General features: G+C 40.2%; 1 protein-coding gene across 3 annotated transcripts in view; it reads left to right on the top strand.

Moving 5' to 3' along the window:
• Window positions 1-2,258: 2,258 nt before the first annotated feature.
• The window catches only part of GKAP1 (G kinase anchoring protein 1), a 37,753-nt gene continuing 13,421 nt past the window's right edge, over window positions 2,259-26,590 (top strand). Inside the window, exons 1-9 of one of the 3 annotated variants that reach the window (XM_083355880.1) lie at window positions 2,261-2,538; window positions 5,116-5,382; window positions 5,524-5,667; window positions 6,774-6,851; window positions 15,591-15,723; window positions 16,717-16,739; window positions 21,207-21,356; window positions 24,173-24,274; window positions 26,099-26,162. In XM_083355880.1, the coding sequence (XP_083212006.1) occupies window positions 5,164-5,382; window positions 5,524-5,667; window positions 6,774-6,851; window positions 15,591-15,723; window positions 16,717-16,739; window positions 21,207-21,356; window positions 24,173-24,274; window positions 26,099-26,162 (913 nt within the window). In that variant the 5' untranslated portion in view covers window positions 2,261-2,538; window positions 5,116-5,163. Of the gene's footprint in view, window positions 2,539-4,476; window positions 5,383-5,523; window positions 5,668-6,773; window positions 6,852-15,590; window positions 15,724-16,716; window positions 16,740-21,206; window positions 21,357-24,172; window positions 24,275-26,098; window positions 26,163-26,590 lie in introns of those variants that run through there. The other 2 variants (XM_083355882.1, XM_083355881.1) reach the window with 2 other exon arrangements.

The following is a 26,590-nucleotide window of genomic DNA, read 5'->3' as shown; positions in this document are numbered from 1 at the left end:
CAGTCCAGGCCTGATAGATCGAAAAACCAGGTTTTCAGGTCCCGGCGAAACGAACACAGATCGGGGGCGGTTCTAAGTTCCACGGGTAAATAATTCCAGAGGGCAGGTGCGCCCATAGAGAACGCTCTTCCCCTAGGAATAACCCGCCAGCATTCCCTAACCGGCGGTATCCTGAGAAGGCCCTCCCTGTGGGAGCGCACGGGACGAAGGGAGCTTGATGCCGGCATATATCCACCCAACTCACACACAGTGACTCTAGGTGGTGTACAACATTTAAAGTTCATGCTTAAAAATTCAGTTTTAACTCCTCAATCCCCACCATACTGCAATGCAGTTGCATGCACAGTATTGGGTGCCTCATGGTATGCCCATGTGCCACCATTATTGCGGGAGCTGCATTAGTTGGCAGTTGGCTTCCAGGTGCAATTCAAAGTGCTGGTCCTAACCTATAAAGAACTTTACCACGCAGAACCAGGTTATTTGAAGGACCACCTGTCTCTGACTGTTGTTGCCACCAGATACATTAGGGCAGACATGTCAAACACAAGGCCCAGGGGCCAGATCCGGCCCGCGAAGTGGTTTCATGTGGCCCGCGAAACCATCCTGGAAACAGTGAGGGAATGGCCCCCACTGCCCTGGCCCTGAGACCCTCCTTCTGCCAGAGACCCTCAGATCTGTCCCACTCCTGCCCAGGCCCCCATAGGCACTCTTGATGTAGAGCTGGCCACGCCCACCCTGGCCATACCCACCCAGCCCCCTGAGGGCAACCGCAATGCTGATGCGGCCCTCAATGAAATTGAGTTTGACACCCCTGCATTAGGGCATAATGAAATGTCTATGGAGATTTTCAGTCATCCAGGTCATGGTTGTCCCAAAGGTGCTTTTTCAGGAGGCAACTTGACTTTCTTGTTTTTCTTTGAAGACACTTCCCTTCTCATCCAAGCAGCTTTTTCAGCTCTGACTGAAGTGAGTATCCACCAGACCTTCTCAATTAAACACTACTACTTGGCAGGACCAAGAAAGCCTGCCTTCTCCATCAGGGCTCCTGCCCTCTGGCACAGCTTCCCCCAGAGATAAGGAGGGCGCCCTCTCTTCTAGGCTTCTGACCCGGTTTTGGTTTCCGATCTTGGGTTGATGTGTTTGTGGTTTGCTTTATTTGAGTCTAAGCCAAGGGTGTCAAACTCAATTTCATTGAGGGCCACATCAGCATTACGGTTGCCCTCAGGGGGCCGGGTGGGTATGGCCTAGGTGGGCGTGGCCTACTGGGTGGGCGTGGCTAGAGTGCGTATGGCCTACTGGGTGGGCATGGCCAGCTCTACATCGTTTGCATCAAGGGTACCCATGGGGGCCTGGGCAGGAGTGGGACAGAACTGAGGGTCTCTGGCAGAAGGAGGGTCTCTGGGCCAGGGCCAAGGCAGTGGGGGCCGTTCCCTCACTGTTTCCAGGATGGCTTCGTGGGCCACATGAAACCACTTCGCGGGCCAGATCTGGCCCCCGGGCCTTGTGTTTGACATGTCTGGTCTAAGCTGTATGTTTCTAACTGCTTTTCTTTTGTATGCCTCCATCAGTCTATGGGAGTGAGCAGTTCCAAGTAATTTAAACACGTGTACACAATGAGGTTCCCTAAATTGATGCTATGCTACAAACCAAGAGCGGTATTAACTCAGCTTGCAGAAGGTTCCTACAGAAGTGGTTTTTTAATTATTATTTTTCTATGAACTATTTCACTGATGCATTTTATGTAAAGCTACGAAATAAAAAAAGCGACAGATTATAAGGGTGCTGTACATTTCCCAGCAGCAAACCTCTTGATGGGCTTGAAGTCATTTACCTCCAGGACTGCCATCTCCCCCCACCAGTATACACAGCACCCCGCGGGCCAATTAGGCACATGGAGCAATCAGACCGGCCGACTCACCCCGGCCGGTAACCCGGACCGAGGTGAGCAACGCAAGACTTCAGCTGCTCGGCGTGACCATCCGAAGAACTTGGAAGTATTCCCGTCCTTTCCTTGTGCCAGTTTTCTCACCTGCTTTTGTTATACGCGTAGATGTGGATTTGGGAACCGAAGCCCAAGAGACACGGATTGCCTCGGGCAGCGTTGCCTCTCGCCCATCCTTCCCGCTTTCTCACTTCGTCCCGCCAGCCGCCACAAATCCAGCGGCGGGCGGGGGGTCTCCTCGTGGTCCCGCTACGTCACAAGCGGCCATGGTTGCGCATGCGTCAGCTGCCCTCTGTGTTACTCTACCAGCCGGGCGACTCGAGACGTAAACAAACCTCGGCGAGCGAGCGCTCGAGCGAAGCACGTCCGCGCGCGCCCGCCCGCCTGCGAAGCCCTCTCGCTTCTCCTCCGCTTTCGCGCGCCCCCTTTGCCCGTTCCTGCCGCCGCCGCCCGCCGTCTCCGCCAGCTCTCTGGCGCCCGCAACGTCCGAGCCGTTTTTCCCGACGCCGGCGACTGCCCGCTTAGCCTGCAAGGGAAGCCGCCACCGTCGCCCCGTCTGTTTCACCCGAGAGCGGCTTTGGGGATCGGCAAGGCGGGTGAGGAGGGCTCTTCTCGCCTTTACCGCTTCTAGGTGGATGGAGTTCCTGGAAAAAAGCCGTAAAAAAGCACGAAATGCCTGCGCCGCGTCCCCCGCCCTCCTCCGCGCCGGTCTCGGGGAAGGGGAGGCGAAAGGTCGGGCTGGCGCAGATCCCGGCGTGGGGGGGGGGGGGGGGGTGGGAGGCGAGGACGCCCAGGGCTCGCCGGTGTAGCTGTATAGGTCGGCCTGGTTCTGGTCTTGGGAATGACCCCCGGTCCTGGAGCCAACGAGCCCCGCTAATTCAGAAGGAAAAGCGTCGCCTTTTACTTTCCCAACTAAGATGGAAACCGAGCAAAAAGGCTCTCTCGAAAGGTAGCAATGCAGAAGCCACAGCTGATTACTAGCAAAACTCCCGGGGCTAAAGCTTGACGATAGGCAGGCCATCTTCCCGAAGACAGGAGGGCGGGCGGGGGGGGGAGAGAGAAAAGGCCCAAATTTGTTGATTTGACCAAGCGGGAGCTTTCAGAAGTATTACTTGGGAGTAAATGCTGAGGGCATTCGTTTGGGGCACTTCACCTTTATTTTTATGGAAGGGGGAAAGGAGGGTCTTGTTTCCACTTTGCACCTAATCATTTCCCCAAATGTTTGCCTTTAGACTTTTATTAAATTGTCTCGTTCCTTACCTAGGTGTGAAATGGGTTGAAAATCAGCGATGATGTCAGTGGTTAGAAGAGCTTTCGCTTCAAATTAGGAAAATCCATCTGCTTGCAGTACAGGAGCTAGGAGTATAAAATTCGTTTTTGTTCCCTATTGCCTCAAAGGAAGAAAGAGGAGAGGCACGAGTAATGGGGCATCCAATTTCATGATGGTATAATTTTCTGCTGACCAAGAATAGGCTGATAGCTCTTGGCACCTATTCTCTTACAGCACAAGTTCAAGTATTATTTTGAACTCGATGCCCTCCTGTCTAGTAAATATCCGCTCAAAGCTTTTGGGGAAGACAAGGTTTTCTTTCCAATGCAGTAACAAAAGGATTGTTTTTATTGGATACTTCCTACTAATAATATAACATACCCTGTTCTATAATTTTAAAAAGGATTTTAGCTTTGGTGGGCTATTTGAACAATAAAATACATCCTGAGACAAAAAAAATAACACCTGCTTTGAGCCATAAATATAAACTAGCTCAGGGGTGTCAAACTCAATTTCATTGAGGGCCGCATCAGCATTGCGGTTGCACTCAGGGGGCCGGGTGGGTATGGCCAGGGTGGGTGTGGCCTAGTGGGTGGGCGTGGCTAGAGTGCGTATGGCCTACTGGGTGGGCATGGCTAGCTCTACATCGTTCGCATCAAGGGTGCCTATGGGGGCCTGGGCAGGAGTGGGACAGATCTGAGGGTCTTTGGCAAAAGGAGGGTCTCTGGGCCAGAGCCAAGGCAGTGGGGGCCGTTCCCTCACTGTTTCCAGGATGGCTTCGCGGGCCACATGAAACCACTTCGCGGGCCGGATCTGGCCCCCAGGCCTTGTGTTTGACATGTCTGAACTAGCTTATTAAACGGCAGCATCTAAAAAAATAGGGGAATATCATCCTTGTTACTTGTTTTCACCAGAAAGTAGAGAAATCATCTATATCTTATTTATATTTTTATAAAACAATACAGAACTTCTCTTAGATTCAGAGACTGAAAATTTAGTATAAACCATATTTTTATTAGATATTTCTGTGATTGCCAGACTAATTATATATCTTTCTAATTTAAATCCTTAAAACATCAACATAATATTTCCAGATAACTCTGTTAAAATCATTCTATATTCTTATGCAAGTCACTGGAAATAATCCACAAAGACTCTTTTACAGTTCTCACAAAGAAAAAAGTGTCAGCAGCTACTCTCCCAGTTCATCATCTAAATGAGTGGCAGGTTTGGAGAAGTAGCATTGCTATGTTTGCATTAGGGCTTAATATTTTAAGAAGAGAGGGCTGTATACACTGTCTCGAGTTCCTAACCATAAAAAGTAAAAAAAAAATGCCAGGAAATATGCATCACTTCATGAATCTTTGCTTTATATTTCCCAAGAATTATTTTGAGGTTTCATTTTGACTTTTTAAGTATTTTTATTTTGATTTTATGTGTTTTTTTTTCTTAGAAAAATTCCTACCATTTAGACAAGCTTCCTACAATTGTTTTTTGGGAAAAAAAACTACTACTGGTCATATTAATTATAAAAATATTTGCAGTTAGCAAAAGAATTTTTTCCCCCAAACTTGACAGCTGTAAAATTTGGGGACTTCAACTTGCAGAATTCCTCAGTCAGCATCCTGAAAATTTTAGGAGTTGAAGTTCCCACATCTTACAGTTGCCAAATTTGAAAAACACTGATTTAGAACCTTTCAGGATAACAGTTGTAGTAGGTAATACAGCTACCCTTATTGAAAAATTATTATTTTCCTGTATATGAGGCAAGTTAAGATTGAAATGTACTGTTAGGGTTTTTGATTGTGCTTTCTATGCCTGGTCAAACTGGATATGATTGTCATTCCATTTATGCTGAGCTATAGGGAGTCCATAATTTCCTATTATATTCTTGTTGTTCCAGGAAATACCGTGATTTGGAGGTCTGCTTTCAGACGCTTGCAGAACTAGAATGGCTTCCGCTGTAATTAGTTCAGTCCCTACGACTGCATCTCGATTTGCTCTTTTGCAAGTTGATAGTGGCAGTGGCTCTGATTCAGAATCTGGAAAGGGAAGAAGTAATCAGAGTGGTGGAAAGACTCACACTGCAGGCAACAAGTCAACTATCAATGAAAAGAAAAAGGAAAAGAGGAGGAAAAAGAAGGAGCAGCAGCAGAGTGAAGCAAATGAGGTTAAGTGTGGGTTAAATTGGAAAAAAAAACCTAAATGACCTTAATAAGAGAAATAAATCACCATACAGTTAAACCGTGAAAATGGTTTCAGCGAATCATTCTTTCATATGTGAAAATAGTTCATTCTTCTTTTTTTTTAGCTCAGAAATCTTGCTTTTAAAAAAATTCCTCCAAAAGCTTCCCATGGAGCCTGCTTCTCTCTGCACGAGCAAGCTATCAACCATACAGGGAGGAAAGACTCCCAGGAAGAGGATTGGCAACAGTGGAGACAACGAGATGAACAGGTACTTCAGTATTTTATTTTTCAGTATATTACTGTCAAATACTAGCATTCCCTCCTTCGTTATTTCCCCATAGCTACAACTTTAAGCAGTTTGGGCTCAAGTGAGAGTAACCAAAGTTACCTTGTGTGGTTCTGTGACTGAACGTAGACTTGGAACTCATGGCTCTCCAATGCCAACCTAGCATTATAATCACTATTTAATATTGGCTCTTACTTGTGCTTCTTAGATCTTCTGGCAAGCAAGTGGATATAAAACTGAAGCTTAAAGTTTGGATATACCTGAAATTAAGCCCTATGAATATAATTCTGAGGATGCATGCATAGAATTAGGATGCAATTGACTGCAGCCTTGAGCAAATTTATTTAGAGATCCCCAAACCTTTCAGCTCATCAACCTCTTTATTCAGTCTAAGGTTGTTTATCAACCCCCAAACATTAATTATATGAAAAAAAAATAGTTTGATATTATGAATAACAACGCCAACTATAATAGATAATACCTTTATAAAAATAATATTGGAAATATGAAAAGTAAAGGATTTACCATACCATTTTTGCTGTAACTTGATATCATTAATGGGAAGGATGACCGTCAAAATGGACACTGATATTTCATTGGAGATTGGTGAATTTTAGTCATAAATCACCACACTTCCAAGTTCAGTCTGTTCCTATTGTTCCCCATTTATTGACCTCCTTTTGACCCTCAACTATATCACTTTAGAGAACCCTTATTTACAGCAAAGTCTTCCTTAATTCAGAATTTGTGTCACTGGGTTTTTGAATTTGGAAGGGTTCAACATCAATAACTGTAACGCAATTGCCTTTAATATTCGCTACAAAATCTTACTAAAGATGTCGATGAGAAAAATATTTTGTAGATCCAGCATACATGGTATTTATACACATACTGCTATGTATATTTACTTCACAGAAGCAAGATTTTACCAATTTTATCCTGGTCTTGACTTAGTTTCACTTAAGGAATACAGTAAAGGACAGTGAAAAATAGTCTGAGTTCACTTCATCAAAGAATAGTTTTAAATTAAAGTGTATGTATATTAAATGTTTTCTAACAACATTTGCTTTTTTGCCTTGTTTTATCAGCTGACTTCTGAAATGTTTGAAGCAGACCTTGAAAAAGCTTTACTTTTAAGCAAACTGGAATATGAAGAACACAGAAAGGTATTTCTTACTTTCATTAAAATTAAAGCATAACAAACATCCACTCCAGATCCTGGATCTACCATAATATCAATTATTTTCTTAATGTGCAAAAGTTTTGAGGGGCTTAAAAATATTTAAATATTGGGTTAGGAAAGAAAGCCTCAGTTCGTTATATCATTTACTTAAAATGTGTTCCCAAATCTTGTCTGAACAACAAAAAATAAGAACAAGAGATATGACTTTGTCTTCCACTAAAAAAAGGAAACATTTTTAAATTTCTTCCTTCATAAAAGTAGTCATCAAATTACGACCACTCGTTCAGTGACCATTTAGAATTACAAGGGTGTCAAACTAGGGTGGACTTTCGATTTTCCTCGCAGAGCCCCTGCAGTCAAGATTGTAATACAGGCAACTGGCTTGTACTTAAAACTGTTTCAGGGTTCTGTGGTCATCCTTTCCTGCTGGCTTCCCTCAAAATCAGTGGGGAAACCGACAGGAGGATCACAGGTCACTCCCACTCTTGCCTCTTGTTCGCTTGCCTACTTGTTTTGTTCTGTAAGGTCCATCTGCTCACATTTCATAGTGCCTGCCCACAGCACCTGCCTGCCTGTGGCACACACTAATAGCTCTCACCTGCGCAGCTTGCTTGCCTGGGACACCCATCTCTTCTCATGCCATGGTCAAGTGAGTTCCTTGTTTAACAAGCAATACAGTCCTGGGGTTACAACAGCAACCTGCACTGCCGGGATTGCCACCACTAAGCAGTGTGATCATGTGTTGTTCACAACCACATCCTGTAACAGTGGAAATTCCAGTCCCAATTGCCAGTGAGTCCAGTCCTAAAGATTACCAGTACATACATGTATAGGTTTTATATGATTCAACATGAGTTGATTAAATAAACTGGCTTACTAATCTAACCTCAATGTTGTTTTTAAACATCCATTGAGAAAAATTATGTGTAAGTATATAAAAATATCAGAAGAGAAGGAATCATTAATCTTTTGTCATAGCTTATATTAAAATATGGTGTTATAAAATTGAAAATTAATTATAAAATGCCTGAATCAATTACTAAGATATTAATCTAAATTATATAATTTCAATTTAAACAAAGTGTATGCTAAACAGATTTATCAGTAAACTAGGCATTTTATCATTTCATGTGAAAAATACTAATCAAATCATAGAACCGTAAAGTAGAATTAACATATTCGCCAGCTGTGTATTAGAATACCTACAGTCTTCTCATTTCAGTTTTGTTCTGTTATTAGAATTAATAAACTAAGAAATGATAGCTTTCTGTTACATGCAATCTGGGATTCTGCTTGGTTCTCCAAAAAAATAAATAAATAATCAGTATCTGTAAACAACAAACTCTGCCTTGTCTGGGAACAACAAACTACATTTTTTGTTTAGGGCAGGGGAAAAATGAATAAAATATACACAACAATGTGAAACTTGTTCCTGAAAACTAGTGATACTGCCTTTCTGTTATAAATGTATTCAGACCTTTCTGATTTATTCCAATAGCAGGGTACTTGTAGAAAATACAATTACCTATCAATTTCTAATGTCCCATGTAAGAGAACGTAATCTATAAAAGAGTGGTTTTTCAGTATGGTAATGAAATTAGAGTAACAAAATGTAATTAGATCTTCTCTAATTTTAGATCATGGGTGGCAGGTATTCCATTATATATAACTGATTTTGTAAAAATAAATCATAAGCAGTCTTTGTAATAATATTGTAGTAAGATTGTCTTCTGTTTTAGTAGGAAAAGTATTGCCGGCATAATAGTAGAAATACTTAAATCTACCTACCTACCTACCTACCCCTCTCCTGTTAAAAAGAATCTCCATTTTTAAAAATGTTCCTATAAACATTTCCTAGCTATATCATTTTCTCTCTTTTAAAATACCTTTTTGCTAAGAACTCAGTGTAAGCAATGAGGAATGAATTGGGTCTTGAGTTTAAAATAGTATGATAGATCTTCCAAGGAGGAAGTCAAAACATGTAATTCTCCTGCACATATTTTAGGCATTCAAACAGGAATTTCCATTCACAGGGGCTAGGGTTGGTGATAAGTTCCAAGTCAGGACAAGGAAAAAGGAAGCAAAACCTATGTGCTTTGATTGTTCCTTCAATAAAGAGTCACTGCTGTTTGCTGTGATGCAGAAGAAGGTCCAGATGGCTCAGTGACCAGTTAGTGTGCCTCTGCTGAGTTAGTGATAAATGTACTTAGGATACTGATAAACATACTCAGAATACTAACTGAATCTTATTTGGAAATAGATAAGGTTTGAAAGAGAGGATTTGCTCAGGAAATATTTTCGAGCAGCAGCTTTGCCCTTTTTGATTTGAGATAAGGGATTCTTCCACTAAGACTGGATAAACCACCTACCATTAAGGAGCTGATAAAGGAAGAAGATTAAAAAACACTAAGCCCTAACTGATCACAATTAAACTTGCAAATATAAAGAGGCTCTTACAGCAAAATAAGATATTTTCTAAACTTATTAAATTGCTGAATAACTGATCCAGTAGTCAGTTAGCCCAACAGTCTCTTGTCTGAGGTTCCTTTGGTTTTCTCTCCAAATTCTGTTATATTTACAATAGATAACAGAATGAAAAATAATTCTAAATGCTTTCTGATGAGGAGATTTCCTTTTGGAAGATGTAGAGTCATCTGAGATGCAATTTCAGCTTCCAATAGAAATTTGTTTCCCAGAAAAGAATTCTGTGCAAGAGTTTACAGCATTCAGTAACTATATATACATTATCCAAGTGGTGAAAAGACACTACAAGGGACAGTAGGAGAAGTACAGTTTTTTAGAAATCAATTCTTAGGTCCTCATCTTCCTCCTCTTATAGTCAGTAGAGTAAGCCTCTCTTGATCAAATTACCCTCTACCAGGCTAAGAAACTCCATAGATTTCCATTAGGATATAACCTAATAGCTATAGATTGCGATCAAATTGTCTACGGGAGTAGCTGTGATGGGTTCTGATACCATGGGATTCAAGGATAAAAATGAGGCCATGAATTCTGATGACGAGAAGCTTTGTCCTCAAATCCTGTAAGCTTCAGTCTTAGTTATTAAGTCGACAACTATAATACCTTTTTCTTTTCAGAGAAGGAACTGCTTTCTTACAGCAGAGGAGACATTCATGACTGGGTTCTCTTCCTACATACTCCAGAACAGAGGTCCCCAACCTTTTGGGTACCGGGGACCAGTTTCGTGGAGAGAGGTTTTTCCACGGACCAGAGGGTGCGTGGTTTTGTGTGCTGCCTGCATCCCGTGGATGGGGCTTTGCTTGTTTGTGCGGACCGGTTGCTGGCATACCGCGGACCGGTACTGGTCCACGGACTGGAGGTTGGGGCCCCTGCTCCAGAAGTCAATGCCAAACTTTTTTATTGAGCTTCCTGTGTTGTGATATTATATAAGCTGCTGCAAAAGCTATGAGAGCTAATGATGTGACAGAATTTCTTATTAAAGAACTATCAAATTATTCTCCTTAATGGGGCATAGTGTCTTTGGAGCTTCTTCATGACATGCATGTTGAAATATAAGAGAGTATAAGAAGTCTCGAGAAAAGACTAGAATTACTTTTGCTCCAGTACACCTCAGCCAAGAAGCAGAAATAGTGAGCATGATTGGCGGATATTTTTATCCTTTCTTTCCAGGTTAGATAATTTTTATGTTTATTATAGCCCGATAACTATTTTCCTTTGTCATGAACATGCAATGAAAAGTATAAAAACTACTGGGTTAAACAATTCAAATAGTAAAATCAAGATAAAATGAGCAGCAAGAATAAAAACCAACCCCTGCTTCCTCAAGGTACAATAAATGATAGATCTTAGCATGATACGCTACACTTAGTAGTAGGAAAGATTCTAGTAGCTTGTAGTCTCTTGTGAAATGTTTATTTTAGATCGCTGAGCCCATGCACTGCCAAGGAGGGCTGTGCTCTTGAGCTGTTTTCAAAAGTTCAAAATGTTTTTCCTCTCTTTAAAATTTTAAAATGAATAAAAGTGCCATTCATCTGATAAGCAGCATTTCCTTCAAACAACAGGATCTCAGGCATATATTCAGTTTTTGCTTTAGTCCCAAAATAATGGAATGGAAGAGTCGTTAGATTCTAAAGACCTCAAGAAGCATGTAAAGTCACATCAGTTTATATGGAGATTTTCAGATCTTTCGAATGTGCTTTATTGAAAGGAGACATTATTTGGTGGATCTCATAGAGGCCTAAATGTATAGCTCTACCCTTTGAAGACATTGCAAGTTTCTCTGGTTTATGTATCAAGCACATTTCAATGCACATCCTCACCCTTTGAGTTCTTCTCAGCTTCCAAGATAGTTACAAAACTGCTGTCCATCTTAATTTCCCATCTTGGATATTGGGAATCTCGTGGCATTTCAATAAAATATAGCAGATACCACAGTCTTTCCTTGGAGAAGATAGTTCTGCAATTAGAACAGTTCTCACATCTTCTATTTTAGACCTCGTTTTCCTGCCCTCATTGGCAGGGAATCAAGACTAAAGAATCCTCACACAAATGAATCTTTCGGTGCTACAGTGCTACTCATCAGAGTCTTGTCTAAGTGAAAGTTTCCCTGACATTCTGGACATCAACAATTCTTGAGAAGAACAATTCCCCTAAAGGGAAGAAATTACAGAGTAAAAGAAATATTAGTATCAAAAGCTGAGGAATATATATTGGGAGGGCTTACTGGCACGAAACAGGGCACCTACCTCAGATTCCCACCATAGTGTAAAGTGATAAGAACTACTGGCTTTCCTGTTTGGGCTGAGGGGCAAGCATATGCTGATATTGGTGACAATGTAACTGCAAAGACTCATATCAACAGGAATGAAGCAGCTGCCAGTTGCAAGATATTTGGCCAAGGTCCTTTCTTCCATCTGGATACAGAATGGCTGAACCTTCATGACTGAAGACTGAAGAGCACATATTTAAGGCACAAGTAGGTGAGATGAGTTTTACAGACGTCTAAAGCACCTAGATGGAATCATATTAAACAGCTATGAAATCACCTAGAATTTTGTGTTTCTTTGGGATAAGAGAAAAGGTAAAAATTTTCTATCAGCTGTCATATTTCTTCTGTTTTCTGAATGATGCTGTCAAGCATGACAGATGCTATTAGGGAAGAGCTACAGCTTACTATTGCAAAGAGGTGATTACAGCTAAGTTTTGGGAGTTTGTCCATCACGTTGAACCAGGATGGAAGGCATTCTCTGGATGTATTTAAAGCTCTCAGTCTCTCAAACATTCAGGACATTCAGATGTGTAGATAACCTTTTTATATCCTCTTTCCTTGTAAGAACCAAGATGAATCTGGACACCTATAGTTGACATATTTTTTGTTTCCCCCCCAAGAAAAACCTCAGTGCTTCTACTCTGGCAACACTTAACATTGGTATTCTCACTGCATATATCTGTGAGCAGCCATTTGGCTGTTAGTGTCCATGTTTATTAAGATGCTACCTATGGGACACCTTTGCTTTTCTAACTTTTTTGATGGATGGGTATTACAGCATAGAATTGAAAGAGTTGAAAGCGGTTTGGGCTGCATAAGGCAGGGCTTTTCAAACAGTGGTACGGATACCACCTATGGTACATTGGCACCTGGCAGGTGATACGCGGCCATCCTAGAAAAGTGGTAGCGGGGGAGGGGAATGAGCTGAATCAGTGGCAGCACCGCACAAGCCTGAGCGAGAGACAGCTGGAGCTGCAGGGCTGTCAGGGCTCAGCGGAAGCGCCAGGATCAGCACCAGGCTCCAGCTGGAGCTCGGCACTGATCCTGGTGCTTCTGAGCCCAGAAGAAGTGCCAATCAGCTGGAATGTTGCAGCATCTCCAGGGTCTTGTGATTTACATTCAGATGCTTGGCAACTGATTCATATTTATGATGGTCACAGTGTCCCAGGGTCATGTGAATTGACCAAAACCTGCTGCAACCACCCAGCAGATGGGGGGAATAAAAACCAAATACCCTATACCCCACCCCCACTGCCAATCCTCAACAGAAATGCTCACAACAATGAAAACCTCAGACAGGAGGAAGAGCGCCGCCGGGAGGGCAGGCATCTTGCTTGGCTGTGGCTTGGGGGGCACTTTTTTCATTGCCATTGTAACTTTGAACAGTCACTAAGCGAACTGTTGTAAGTCGAGGCCTACCTGTACTTCATCACTTTTTTCCTTCTTTTTGGTCATCCAAGTTTTTGACACCTTGCTAGGTGACTGGTGGTACTCGGATGTTGCCATATCCTTAAAGTGGTACAATGGGTGAAAAGGTTGAAAAGCCCTGGCATGGCATATAATTATATGCATAATTTAAAGTATCCTTAATTGGTAGCTATCCATACTTTGCCTGAATATAGCGAAAGATATAAAACACTACCTCACTGAACATTCCATTACTGAATTGTTCTTAAGGAAGTTTTTTTCCTGATGATCAGTTGAAATCTGAAGTTACAGAAAATAGATTGACTTTTTTTGAATGACAGGTTTCAGGTACTTGATGCTTCATATTCTTGTTCAGTCTTTCTCTTGTCTAAGCCAAACTGATTCATTTCTCCATTTTTTTTATTTAAAGAGGATTTTGTTTATCCATTCCTTTATTTCCATCTTTGTTGAACTTCCTCGCATATATTGTAAGTTGCCTGGATTCTCTTTTTAAAAAACAAAAAACAAAATAAAATGTAATCATAAGAAATATGAGAAGTAATTGAAGTGCTAAATTTGTAGATTGTAGCTCCCAGTTGAATTTTCCTAGATTTGAAAGCTAAGCACAATTGTAACTGGTTAATACCTCATTGGTACACCACCAAGCAATCCCAGGTTTGTAAACTAGATTCTTGTGGAGAAATATAGACATCCATACTCAGTACTTCATTGTGTCAGTTTTTCACACATAGCAATTTCTCATTCTTCTAAATGCCAGTGCTCTAATGAAGATGTAGAATAGTTAGTGTCTTGCTGTAACAAATTTTATCAACTAACAATAAAAACAATCAGTTTCTTATGTTGCCTCAATTTATATGCTATATGAAATATGGACAATAAACTAGCAGGATTCATTGTAAATGACTGTTGGGTGTTTCTCATATTTTCTTTAAATATTTTGACCAGATGTAAGACTGACTATATTATAGGAGAGGACAATATGTATGTTTTTGTTTATATCTTCTCTAATGTAGTCCAGAAATTATATAGAATAATTCTGTTTGACAGCATTTATAAATTGCTCCAGTAAAAATATAAATAAAAATTATAGTAAATTCTCTCAAGACAGCAAGATTAAGAAGCTATTAGAAGAAAGATTCTTAACCTTGTGGTGTTGTGGCCCCTACGATAATAAATGTTGTGTAAGCCCCCTTCATAGGGACCATTAATATGACTAGTGATTGTATGGATTTTATGTTTATGCAATCAATATTTAAACAGACCACTTTTTATTAGCTTAAATTATTAAATTTTAAGCAATATATTATAGTGTGTCAGGCACAGACAATCACATGTGCAGAGTTCAATTAGTTGTTTTATTGCTCAAGCCTATACACAGGCTTCTCAGGAATCTTCTGAGTTATAGTTTGCACCTGGGTGAGACTAGATAAGGTTCAGTGGCATTCAAAGGGGGGGGGGGTATCAAACTTCACCTTCTTGGGCCATGTAGGCTAATTCCCCATTTGACTCCTTCCCCTGGTTTGGACAATCTCTCCAACACAGTGTTTCTCAAACGTTGGAGCACTGTGTATTTTGTCCAGGAAAAATGAAGAGCAAAGTCTAGTGGAAATTTTGACAGTGGTTCCATTTTGTCTATAGATGCCTGATCATTTTTTTTATTATTATTATGAACCCTCATATGTTATTCCTGATAGAACCCAATAATATTCAATGAAGCTAAACTATTGTGTCCACATAAATAATTTAATTTCACATTTCTTCTTTATAGTCTATAAAATTTGGTTAATCTACGTAATTCAGTAATACAAAAATACAACTTAGGCAACTGATTAGAGAAATTTATGGATGTTAAAACTATTATTGGCTACTCATGATGACACTTACATCCTGTTTATGTTCCCTTGAGTAGGATCTAGCTGGATACTATGACAACAGAATGCTAGACTAATTAATATATAGTACTGTCATTATTTAAGATATATAAAATAAATTTCATTGTTCAGCCTGTGAGTGAGTTCATTTCTATTCACTGAAGTAATATATTTGTGACAGTAAAACTATAGAATCATATTTGAAGTTATTTATTTATTAGATTTTTATCTCACTTTTATAACTTGACAAGTAATTCAAGGCGGCGAACATATCTAATACTCCTTCCTCCTATTTTCCCCACAACAACAATCCTGTGAGGTGGGTTGGGCTGAGAGAAAGTGACTGGTCCAGGGTCACCCAGTTGGCTTTGATGCCTAAGACACGACTAGAGCTACTTCATATGGAAGATAAAAGCATTTGGGACAATCAAGTGAATAGCAAATTAAGAAAATAGTGTTTATACTCATGTTACATAATGTTATGCAGTTCATTGTATAATGTTAAATAGAGTTCACCTATTTAGAGAAACATCCTGAAATAATAAATTGTATCAATCAAAATATTATACCATGTGTTTTATTTCCTTTTTGTGCTTAATTTCATTTTGATAGAGATTTACTGTATATATTTTTGAAATAATTAGAAAAAATATACATTTTTATTCTGTTATAGGAATATGAACATGTTGAAAATACATCTCTTCCACCAAAGGCTATACACAAAAAAGAGAAACGAAAAATTCATCAAGGAAAAGACAAACCTCTCACAGTATCTTTAAAAGATTTTCAGTCTGATTCCAACATAGGTATGTTTTTATTTGTAATTGTGAACCTGAATAGATGCTCAGAACAGTCTTTAAACTTAGAACTTTTGCCAGTTTGGGAAAACTGACTTTTAAGGCAATTAAAAGGAATTGCAGTTAGGAAGTTAATGGGAAATATTAAAATTACTGGAAATACCACACATACAGTACATTGCATATACTACTTGTTCAGAAGATCATGGATAACTGAGGAGACAGTTATTCCCATTATTACTTTATGGATCATCATTTAAATTTTAGAGCAGTTGAACCTGAGTGAAATCTATCATCCAGGAATTCAGAAGTCAGTGTAGAATGTAATCCTTGACTTAGAGAAATGGTTTAGGAAGATTATATTTTTGAAAGATGCCGAGAATTTCTAGCAAATCACCAGACTGAACTACAGTTGTTTTCCAGCTAAGGTCATTCCTCAAGATAAAGTCAGTTTATGTTTTATGTTTATGTCTTTTGGTTTGTGTTGTGATTGGTGGGGTAGATGTTGAAGGACATTAACTGTTAAGAACTAAGAAAATTAACAGAGATCTTGATGAGAGAGAAAAATCTAATTGTTTAATGGATTAGAATTTAAATAAAAACACATGGATGCTGGAAATTTAGTTGAATTGGAAAAATCTTCAGGAGAGCAGGCTGAAATTCTGTTTTCTTGAATCCTGCAGTTTCTAATCTCCTTTCCAATGCCCACTCAGTATTTCCAGTGAAAACGAGAAAAAGAGATTGGAGAACAAGTTTCAAAATGTCTCTATTTCCTCTACAGTTACTATGCAAAAATACTACTCCGCGTACTCTACAGTATTCCTATTTGTATGGTTAATGCTTAAGACTCAAAAAAACCCCTGCTAAATCAAGAAAAAAGGAATTTAAATTCAGGGTACCTTGCTTTATAATTTTTGTAAATATATGGTATTGAAATCTGATTTTTTTTTTGGCCTTCAGATTGATTTTAAAAATTAATCTGTGATATATCTCATGTTTCAGATCATTTCCCCAAAAGGCAAGAGGTAAGTTCTTGAGTTTAACATGGGACAGTTTAGATCAGATGACATTAATTATTCTAAATTTGTTGGTGGTGTACTTTTTATTTTTTGATTGCTATTTTGTATAACTTTTTCAATTATGTATGGTAAGTTACTGCTGAATACTTGCTTTTATATAATAGACCAGTTCTCAATAGTCCTGAGAACTACTTTATTTCAGCCCAACAAGATGGACTAGACTAAAAAATGAACATCTTATAGGTTCAGATTAATTTTATTGTAACAGCTATGGTAACAGAATCTTGTAAATTTGAGTATTCTTTCCCTCTCTCACTTTATCTTTGTGTGAACTAGGGAGGGGCTTGTCTGAGATGTATTCTCACATTATTTTCTTGACCAAATCTCAAGCCTTTCTTACCTGACCACTGCCTTGGTAACGGTTCTTCCTCCTGTTATCCAAGGCCATTCCATGTACCTCTACAGTTTAATATACAGGTTGTCCTCAACTTATGACTACAGTTGGGACTGGAATCTCAGTTGTTAAGAAGACACCCATATGACTGCTATGCTCAATGACTGAGCCTTGGGAATAGAGCTTCTCCCCACCCCACCACATCTTGGTCCACTTATTTTTGCCTTTTTCGACAGCTTCAGGCATGCCTAGTCGATGTGGAGCATGGTCCTCCAGCAAGGCCACCTCATACAATGCTGCAAACATTGACACCTGCAATGATTGTGATCGTTCGAAGGTTACTTCATCAACTTAACGTAGTTTGGAGAAGGGCCCTTCTGAGTGTTCATGTGGACAATTATATTTACTAGCTTCCCAGGGGAGGAAGGCTAGAAAGCTAGTGAATGCTACCATTCTAAAGGCCTGAAATCAGTACGCTGCAGGAATGCACCTACAGGCCTAAAACCAAGAATATGTGGTTATTCTTCCTAATTGAGTTCTTTATTTTTCCACTATAGACAGAATCTTGCCAGACTAAATACTCTTAATATCTGCATCTACCATATATACTTGTGAACTCTGAACTTTTAGGGAGGGGCTTTCTCTCACATAAAATAAGTGGATTGAGTTGTCTCTTAGTTCTCTGGAATACACCTCCCTCCCTCCTTCCTGGGAATTCAGTCAAATACATTCCATCACAACCTCAAATATTCCAAACCACATTTTTGTTCAGAGAATCTAAGTAACTGAGAATCCAAAAAAAATAAAGATTTTTTTTAAAATTTTCACACTAAATTAAATGAATAGCAATACAAATAGTTTAGTTCTGTTTCTTATACATTCTTTAGTTGTGAATAATGACTGATTAAACATTTTTCGGAATAAATTTGTAATGGACAATAGGGTTTCTTAAGGTGCAAAATACTAATCCCAAACTCCATTTCAGGGGTCTTCAAACTTGGCCTTTTATGACTGGGAGGAATTCTGGGAGTTGAAGTCTACAAGTCATAAAAGGGCCAAGTTTGAAGACTGCTGCTCCAGTTAGTTGTTGTGTATTGATTATGCTTGCTCACGTCTTACCTTTCTATTGATTCATCGCTACTTTTTTCTTCCTTCTTTGAGGACTCTTTCTTAATAACTATGTATGTCCAATTAGTTGGAGTCCACATAGCAAACATTACATAAGCAAACCTTGCTCCCCTTGGATTATGAGTTTTGTATCAATATAGCTTGTGAACAATTCAAGACCTATTTTCAATTGAGTTTTACAAGACAAACTATGATTAAATTTAATGAGACCTTGTTTGAGTCATAGCGGCTTAAAATCATTGGTTATGTCACTAGTTCATTTCAACAAATTAGAGTTAATGTTAGCTACAAGTAGTCCTTGACTTACAACCATTCATTTAATGACCGTTCCAAGTCACAGTGGCACTGGAAAAAATTACTTATGATCTATCCTCACACCTACAACCTTTGCAGTATTCCCATGGTCGGTCAAAATTTGGATGCTTGGCAACCAGCATGTATTTATAACAGTTGCAGCATTCCAGGGTCATGTGTTCACTATTTGCAATCTCAGCCAGCTTCTGACAAGCAAAGTATCTGGACCCCTACCAATCGGGTTTCAGGCCCGGGTACAGCACGGAGACGGCATTGGTCGCTCTGGTGAATGATCTCTGGAGGGCTCGGGACAGGGGATATTCCTCTGTCCTAGTCCTATTAGACCTCTCGGCGGCTTTCGATACCATCGACCATGGTATCTTGCTGCGGCGTCTCAGGGGATTGGGAGTGGGAGGCACGGTTCTTCGGTGGTTCTCCTCCTATCTCCTGGGACGTTCGCAGTCGGTGTTGGCAGGGGGTCAGAGATCGGCCCCTAGGTCTCTCGTTTGTGGAGTTCCTCAGGGGTCGGTTCTCTCGCCTCTCCTGTTCAACATCTACATGAAACCGCTGGGTGAGATCATTCGTGGTTTTGGAGTTGGGTATCATCAATATGCCGATGATACCCAACTTTTCTTTTCGACCCCAAACCACCCCAGTGATGCCCTCGCTGTGATGTCCCGTTGCCTGGAGGCGGTTCGGGTCTGGATGGGGAGGAACAGACTTCAGCTCAACCCTGACAAGACTGAGTGGCTGTGCATTCCGGCATCCCGGGACATTCAAAATGTTCCATCTCTTTCTATGGGGGGTGAGCTCTTACCCCCCGTGGATAGGGCTCGCAACTTGGGAGTCCTCCTAGATTCACGGCTTACCCTAGAAGATCATGTAGTGGCCGTGACTAGGGGGGCTTTTGCCCAGGTTCGCCTGGTGCGCCAGTTGCGGCCCTATCTGGACCGGGATGCCCTGTGCACGGTCACTCATGCGCTCGTGACCTCTCGCCTTGACTACTGTAATGCTCTCTACATGGGGCTTCCCTTGAAGACCACTCGGAGGCTCCAACTGGTACAGAATGCGGCCGCGAGAGTTGTCTTGGGAGTTTCCCGGTACTCCCATGTTACACCTTTGCTCCGCGAGCTGCATTGGCTGCCAGTTGTCTTCCGGGTGAGGTTCAAGGTCTTGGTTATGATCTTTAAGTCCTTACATGGCATGGGTCCGGGGTACCTCGGGGACCACCTGCTGCCGGCTTCAACTCCCCTCCGCCCTGTGCGTTCCCACAGAGAGGGCCTCCTCAGGGTGCCTCCGGTCAGGGAATGCCGACTGGCGGCCCCCAGGGGGAGAGCCTTCTCTGTGGGTGCCCCGGCTTTGTGGAACCAACTGCCGGTGGAGCTCCGGACGGCATCGGACCTCCGAACTTTCCGTCGTGGTCTGAAGACCCATTTGTTTGAATTGGCCGGTCTGGCCTGATGGGGGAGCTGGGTTTTAAATTGTTATTTTAGATTGTATTATTGTTTTTTAATTGGGCATTGATTTAATCTCTGTTTTAACTTTTGTATAGTATTGTATTTTTATTTATATGCCCTGTGAACCGCCCTGAGTCCCTAGGGAGAAGGGCGGTATATAAATTAAATAAAACGTAAACGTAAACGTAAAACGTAAAACGTAATGGAGAACTCTGGATTCACTTAATAGCTGACGTGATTTGCTTGACAACTGGCAAACAAAGTCATAAAATTTATTCACTTAACAACCACCTTTCCTAGCAATTCAAATTCTGGTCCCAATTGTGGTCATAAGTCAAGGACCACCTGTACTCTTTAGGCTTAAGGTTCTCAAACAGGTCATGACTCCCCCAGGGGATTATGAGCAGCTTGGGACAAAAATTTCTCTCTTGGTTTGAAAACTGAATCAGATTTAGTAACAGCAAAGCAGAAGTGATGTCAAAATTCACTCTCATTGACGTGATTTGCTTGACAACTGGCAAACAAAGTCATAAAATTTATTCACTTAACAACCACCTTTCCTAGCAATTCAAATTCTGGTCCCAATTGTGATCATAAGTCAAGGACCACCTGTACTCTTTAGGCTTAAGGTTCTCAAACAGGTCATGACTCCCCCAGGGGATTATGAGCAGCTTGGGACAAAAATTTCTCTCTTGGTTTGAAAACTGAATCAGATTTAGTAACAGCAAAGCAGAAGTGATGTCAAAATTCACTCTCATTTTGCCCTGATAAACCTATAACAAAGCACAGGGTGAATTTGAAGTAGTTCCTTTTGCCTCCACAAATTCCTTTCTTTTAGGAGGCACAGTATAATTTAAGATCCCTTGTTTTAGGTGGCTTATCTAAAATAGATGGAAAGCTGTAAAACGAGAGGACCACATATGTGGCTTTAAGGCTTATTATAACTTCTTATAACTATAGTTCAGCATTACTTTCAAATGCAGTTGGACACATATTTATCATATCCTGTTATGTAACGGCATGGGGAATTATTACAACTTGATCAACAGTGACAGTTCATATTTAAATCTATCCACAAGCAGAGGAGTTCTGGATAACAATTTATTACTTCTGTTTTGAAATTGATCCACGAGCCTTAAAACAATTATTGTCTAGCTGCTGGGTGGTTTTTGTTAGAAGTTAATTATAGTTTCTTTACAGGAATTGAACTCGCCACATAGTGTCTTGAATGATGGCGAATTCTTCAATAGACTGGAAGATGATATGCATAAAATTCTAAATAAAGAAAAAAGAAGGGAGCCTATCACAGATTATGGAATAGATAACAGTACATTTTGTGACCGCACACAGGTATATTTAAGAGGAATTAAATACATATAATATCAGCAGTTTAAGGAGTATAGATGAATTAGAGGAGTCAAAATTGATTATCTTAAACAACTCAAAGGAGAAACAAGCAGCATAAGGCTTGTCAAAAAAATAAATCAGTAAATTTTTTAATATTGGAAATTATCTGACAAACAATTACATCGTTTTAAGAATGGACCATGGTTTTGCTTGTTCTCTTTCTCTTCATCTTTGTTTTTATTGTGTCAAAAATATAGACAAAGTATCTATTAACCTTAGTTAAGTCACTCTTTTATATTTCAAGAGCATGATAAAAATATTTTAAATAAATATGAAACTAATATCTGGTTTGTTACGTCACAGAAAAGTCCACAAATAGAATACAATTGTTAGTTTCATATATCTGCCAATAATGTAAACTACGTTAGCAACAAAAGATTTTTAAATGCTTGGGAAAGCTAATGTTAATATTAGTTAGGATATTCTTACTGCCTTGCCAAGTCTGACAGTACATCAATTTTGAACCTGTCTTGAATGGAACCTGCATATTTGTCCTTCCAAAAACATCTCTCAGTAATCTTTCTTATATACTATTGAAATTCTTGTAATCTTTTAAGTGGGTGAAACAATATATGATAGGGCAGCAGTTTTTGAACCAAGGTACCTCAAATTGAGTAACTGACAGAATGCATCCAAAATCCAGGACCCCTGACTCCAGTGGAATTGAAATTTGACAAATTTATTTTATAAAACATTTGATGACATACAAATGATCATAAAACAGTTTATGATATCATACAAAATGTAGTGAAACTTTTGCGTGCTGATGTTTGACTCTGCTACATAGTTCAACCTGGGCTGTTTTTAAGGCAGCTACAACTCTGAATGTATCCCAACTTTAATAGTGAAAACAATAATTAGAAGTTCAGCAATTATTGAAGGCATTGAGGAATCTGGTAAGGAAATAATCTCTGAAAAGATGATCCCACAGGTTTCAGGTGGTCTGGTTACTGCTAAAATTCTCCTGTCTCTTTGTAACATTCTATTCTATGACTCAAGGTACAGGTAGTCCTCAACTTACAGCTGGTCACTTAGCAACCACTTGTTGTTCCAATGGGCCCTGAAAATGGGACTTACAACCCGGATTCTGTTGTGGCAAATTTGGGGGAGGTTTGGGTACTTGGCAGCTGGACTGCATTCACAGCTATTTGCAGTATCCCACAGTCACATGACTGCAATTTTCGATGGTAAGCTCAGATCTGACCCGATTAACAATCATCATGAATTATGATCAATTGTGGGCTCAACTATGGTTGTAAGTTGAGAATCATCTGTACTTCAAATGAGATAACTTAAAAAGAATGCATCCAAAGTCCAGAATCCATTACTGAATTAAATTCAATCCCATTGGATTAAAATTTGAAGGATCGTCAATATTGGCAAAATTGTAGCCCTTGCAGCATCTCTGCAGTCATTTTGGTCATATGATCATGATTTTCGATGCTCCCTGCCAGCTTCCCACTAGCAAAGTCAATAGGTAAGCCAGCAGGAAATTGGAAGTTGTTCCCATTCCGGCTGCTTTTTTTGCCCGCCCTTGGTGATTTTGTTTATCTGTTTAGGTAAGGATCTCTCTCTGAAATGATGGCCCAGTGAGTCATGGGTTGTCTAGTATACTGCTAAAACTCTCCTGTTTGTTAATTTGTAACATTTAACTAGGCAAAACAGTACATTGTAGGGGAACAATGCTTGAATTAAGTTACCTCAAATGGGTTAACTTATAGAATGCATCCCAAATCTGGGATCCATGACGCCAGTGGATTTGAAATTTGGCAAATGTTATAAAACATTCGATGAAACAATAGAAAATATTGAAACATTTCCTGTGTAAACTCCTGATGTTTTGCTATGTTATACATTTCAACATGGGTTATTTTCAAGACAGGTGTACATGCACACCCCCCCACTTGCGCTAGTACCACTGTGCAGGCGCTAGTGGCCCCATTTGCACATGTGCATGGGTGCTGTCCGTTTGTGCATACGTGTGGACACCAGCGCATCGCCAGCACAGCACAGTGAGTGCATGCAGCCTGCTTGTGCGAGGGGCCGCAGGCGCGTGCAGGGCTGCGCGTGCACACATTTCCCTGCTCCTCCCTTTCCTTCTGGGCCGCCAAGCAGGAAATGTTGGGGAGCTCTGCATTAGAAACTCTGTTATGGTAGTCACTGAGGAATCTGGTAAATAAATATCTCTGAAACTGACTTAAACATTCACAGATTGCCTAGTTACCTCTAAAATTCAGTTTCCATATAATGGTCAGATTGGTGCAGAATAATTAGGATTCTGGAAAGTCGCAGCTTATGGATGACATGTACTGATAAAAACAATCTATTCTTTCCTGTTCTATTTCTGTCTGCTAGCATTTCTTGCAAACAAACAAAAATATTTTGATGCCTTTTCAAACAAAATTCTGAATAATTTGATTCTTTGTAAACTAGGTTCAGAAACTAAACTTTCTCTTAATTTTCAAATGTCTGTTTAGAGTGAGAAAAGGTATCCTTTCCCTGAACAAAAGTCAATGTAAGGGCAGGCTATAATCACATATTGTAAAAATGTTACAATAAGACAAAATTTTGCTAATTTTGCTAACCTGATCAATTCTATTGATATAAGATGTTCTATTGTGTTTCTGAGTTATAATAAATGTGGATGTATAGCATCACTGAGCGTATTTCAGTGTTTGAAAATGCATTAATTATTAATATTTTATATTTCTGTAACTCTGATATAAACCTTTAAGTTTATATTCTTTAATTCTTTATAGGGTATTTTTCTAAAAGATGGAAGACTAGAGAGATCAAAATTGGAACTTGAAAAGAAAGATGCAGAAATCCAGCAATTAAAGAGTATAATCAATCAGTGGGAGGTATGTGTTTTCCTGAAAAGCATATAATTTATTAACCTGTCACATGACCCCATTTCAGGCACTTGGCAACCAGTTCACATTTATGACTGGTTGCCAAGTGTCCTGAGATAATATGATAATCATAGCAATCTTCTCTGCTGGTTTACCCAGAAAGGTAACTTTGGGCCGGACAGTAGCTTTTGGTCCAACTCAGATCACACTATAGTCATTATGGGGGGAAGAAGGAAGAAGGAATATTAGATGTCTTCGCTGCCTTACGTTGTTTATAAAAATAATAAAGGTGGGCAATAAATAAATAAATCTGGCAGGAAAGGTTGCAAGCAGAGAGGACATTGGATTTGACATTCGTTCTCCCAGCACTTCGAGGAATTTCCCCTCTCCTCCATGCAGTGAGATAAATCCTCTTGCATGCTGGAGGAACAAACCTCCACATCCTGTAAGAACACTAGCAAACGCCAGCATTCTGAGCCTTTCGGATCACTGACGTTCAGTATTCTTTGCCCTTCTTTTTACGGACCCCTTCTGAGCCTTCCAGAGAGTAGAGCAAAATGAAAATGCCGGTGGTCTGAAAGGCACAGATTGCTGGTGTTCAGTAGCATTTTTGACTAATTTGAGGTCCATTCCTCAGAATGGAAGTATTTCTCTAGAGGGAAAAATCCCTTGATGCCCTAGAGCAGGGGTAGGCAACCTCGGCTCTTTTATGACTCATGGACTTCAACTCTCAGAATTCTGGGAGTTGAAGTCCATGAGTCATAAAAGAGCCGAGGTTGCCTACCCTTGTCCTAGAGAAACAGACCTCAAATCTAATGAAAATGCTACTGAATTGTTTGAGATCCTTCTTCCCAGGGGCCTGGAAGAGGGCCCAGGCCTCTCAGATATAATGGGAGATTAAGCTGCTTTCCCACCCTACCACACTCAGGAGTCCTGGGTCCTCTCCCTGCCTCACTACTCGCTGGAGGTTCAGCCCCTCTTCCAGGTGACCTGCTTAATGACTGCAACTGTAAGAGCCAGTATTGTGATTGTTAAGCGTAGTAGTTATGTGGCATCTCACAAACAAGATTCAGACTCAATTATGGTTGTAACTGGGGGACTACCTGTAATAGCCTAAATATTAATTTTAATACTTGTTTTGAGTTTTGTTGAATCTACCCAGTCATTTCTCAATCTCTGTTTTTTCATTGTTTTCTCAAATATTTTAGTTAACAATTAGTATTGCAGTGGTAGGTAGGTTAATCATTTAATGAAAAGCAAATAGAAATCATGTACTAAGTAGAAAGGTTATAACTATATATACTATTGGATATGAGTAGTCCTCAATTTACAACTGTAATTGAGCCCTGACGTACAGTCATATGTTGTTGGGGTCAACTTCACCACGCCCAATTTTACAACACTTTTGCAGTGGTCATTAAGTGAATCTGTTTTTATCAAAGAGGTGTTTCTTGCCAGAAACCAGAAATACACTTTGAAAACCAGCAAAAGTCAAAAATTGTCACATAACCATGGATTGTTACAAATGGCCATAAAGATGACCCTGTTGCTTAGTGCTAGAATTTGATTGTGGGACTGTGGATGGATGTGGCTGTCTGAACTTTGAAATCGTGGTGCAGGTAGCTTATGGGGAATCCATCATACCTTTGATTATTGCTAAGCAACCAGTTGTAAGCAGGGACTACCTGTATGTTGCAGTGAAAGCTACCTTAAAAATAATCCAGTTCTTCCTCAATGCATTTAACAGAACTGAACTAACCCTAATACTCTTAATGTTGAAACAAACGGTGAAATGTATCACTTGTATTAACTATTTTTTAAAAAATAAATCAGGCAAAATACAAGGAAGTAAAAGCACGAAATGCCCAGCTACTGAAAATGCTTCAAGAAGGTGAAAGTAAGTACTGCTATATGTTTTAAAAGTTTTTACTTTAAAAAAAAAAACGAACAGTCACTAAACTATATGGAAGCAGTTTAGGAAAATACTGAGAAAAATAGTTTTATTTAGCTTTTACCTCAGATGAGATATATACAATGAGATTCAAGGTACTGGTAATGGTGTTTAAGGCCCTACATGGCATGGGGCAGGAATACCTTAGGGAGCACCTGCTGCCGGCATCAACTTCCCTCCGCCCTGTACGCTCCCACAGAGAGGGCCTCCTCAGGGTGCCACCGATCAGAGAATGTCGGTTGGTGGCCCCCAGGGGGAGGTCCTTCTCTGTGGGCGCCCCGGAGCTATGGAATCGGTTGCCGGTTGAGCTCCGGATGGTGCCCGACCTTCGCTCCTTCAGTCGCGAGCTGAAGACACATTTATTTGAACAAGCC

Source organism: Vipera ursinii (genome assembly GCF_947247035.1).
Source record: "Vipera ursinii genome assembly, chromosome: 2".
NCBI classification, from domain to species: domain Eukaryota; kingdom Metazoa; phylum Chordata; class Lepidosauria; order Squamata; family Viperidae; genus Vipera; species Vipera ursinii.
The sequence above is the reverse complement of the archived record's forward strand: the minus strand, read 5'-3'. Positions and strand labels throughout refer to the sequence as shown.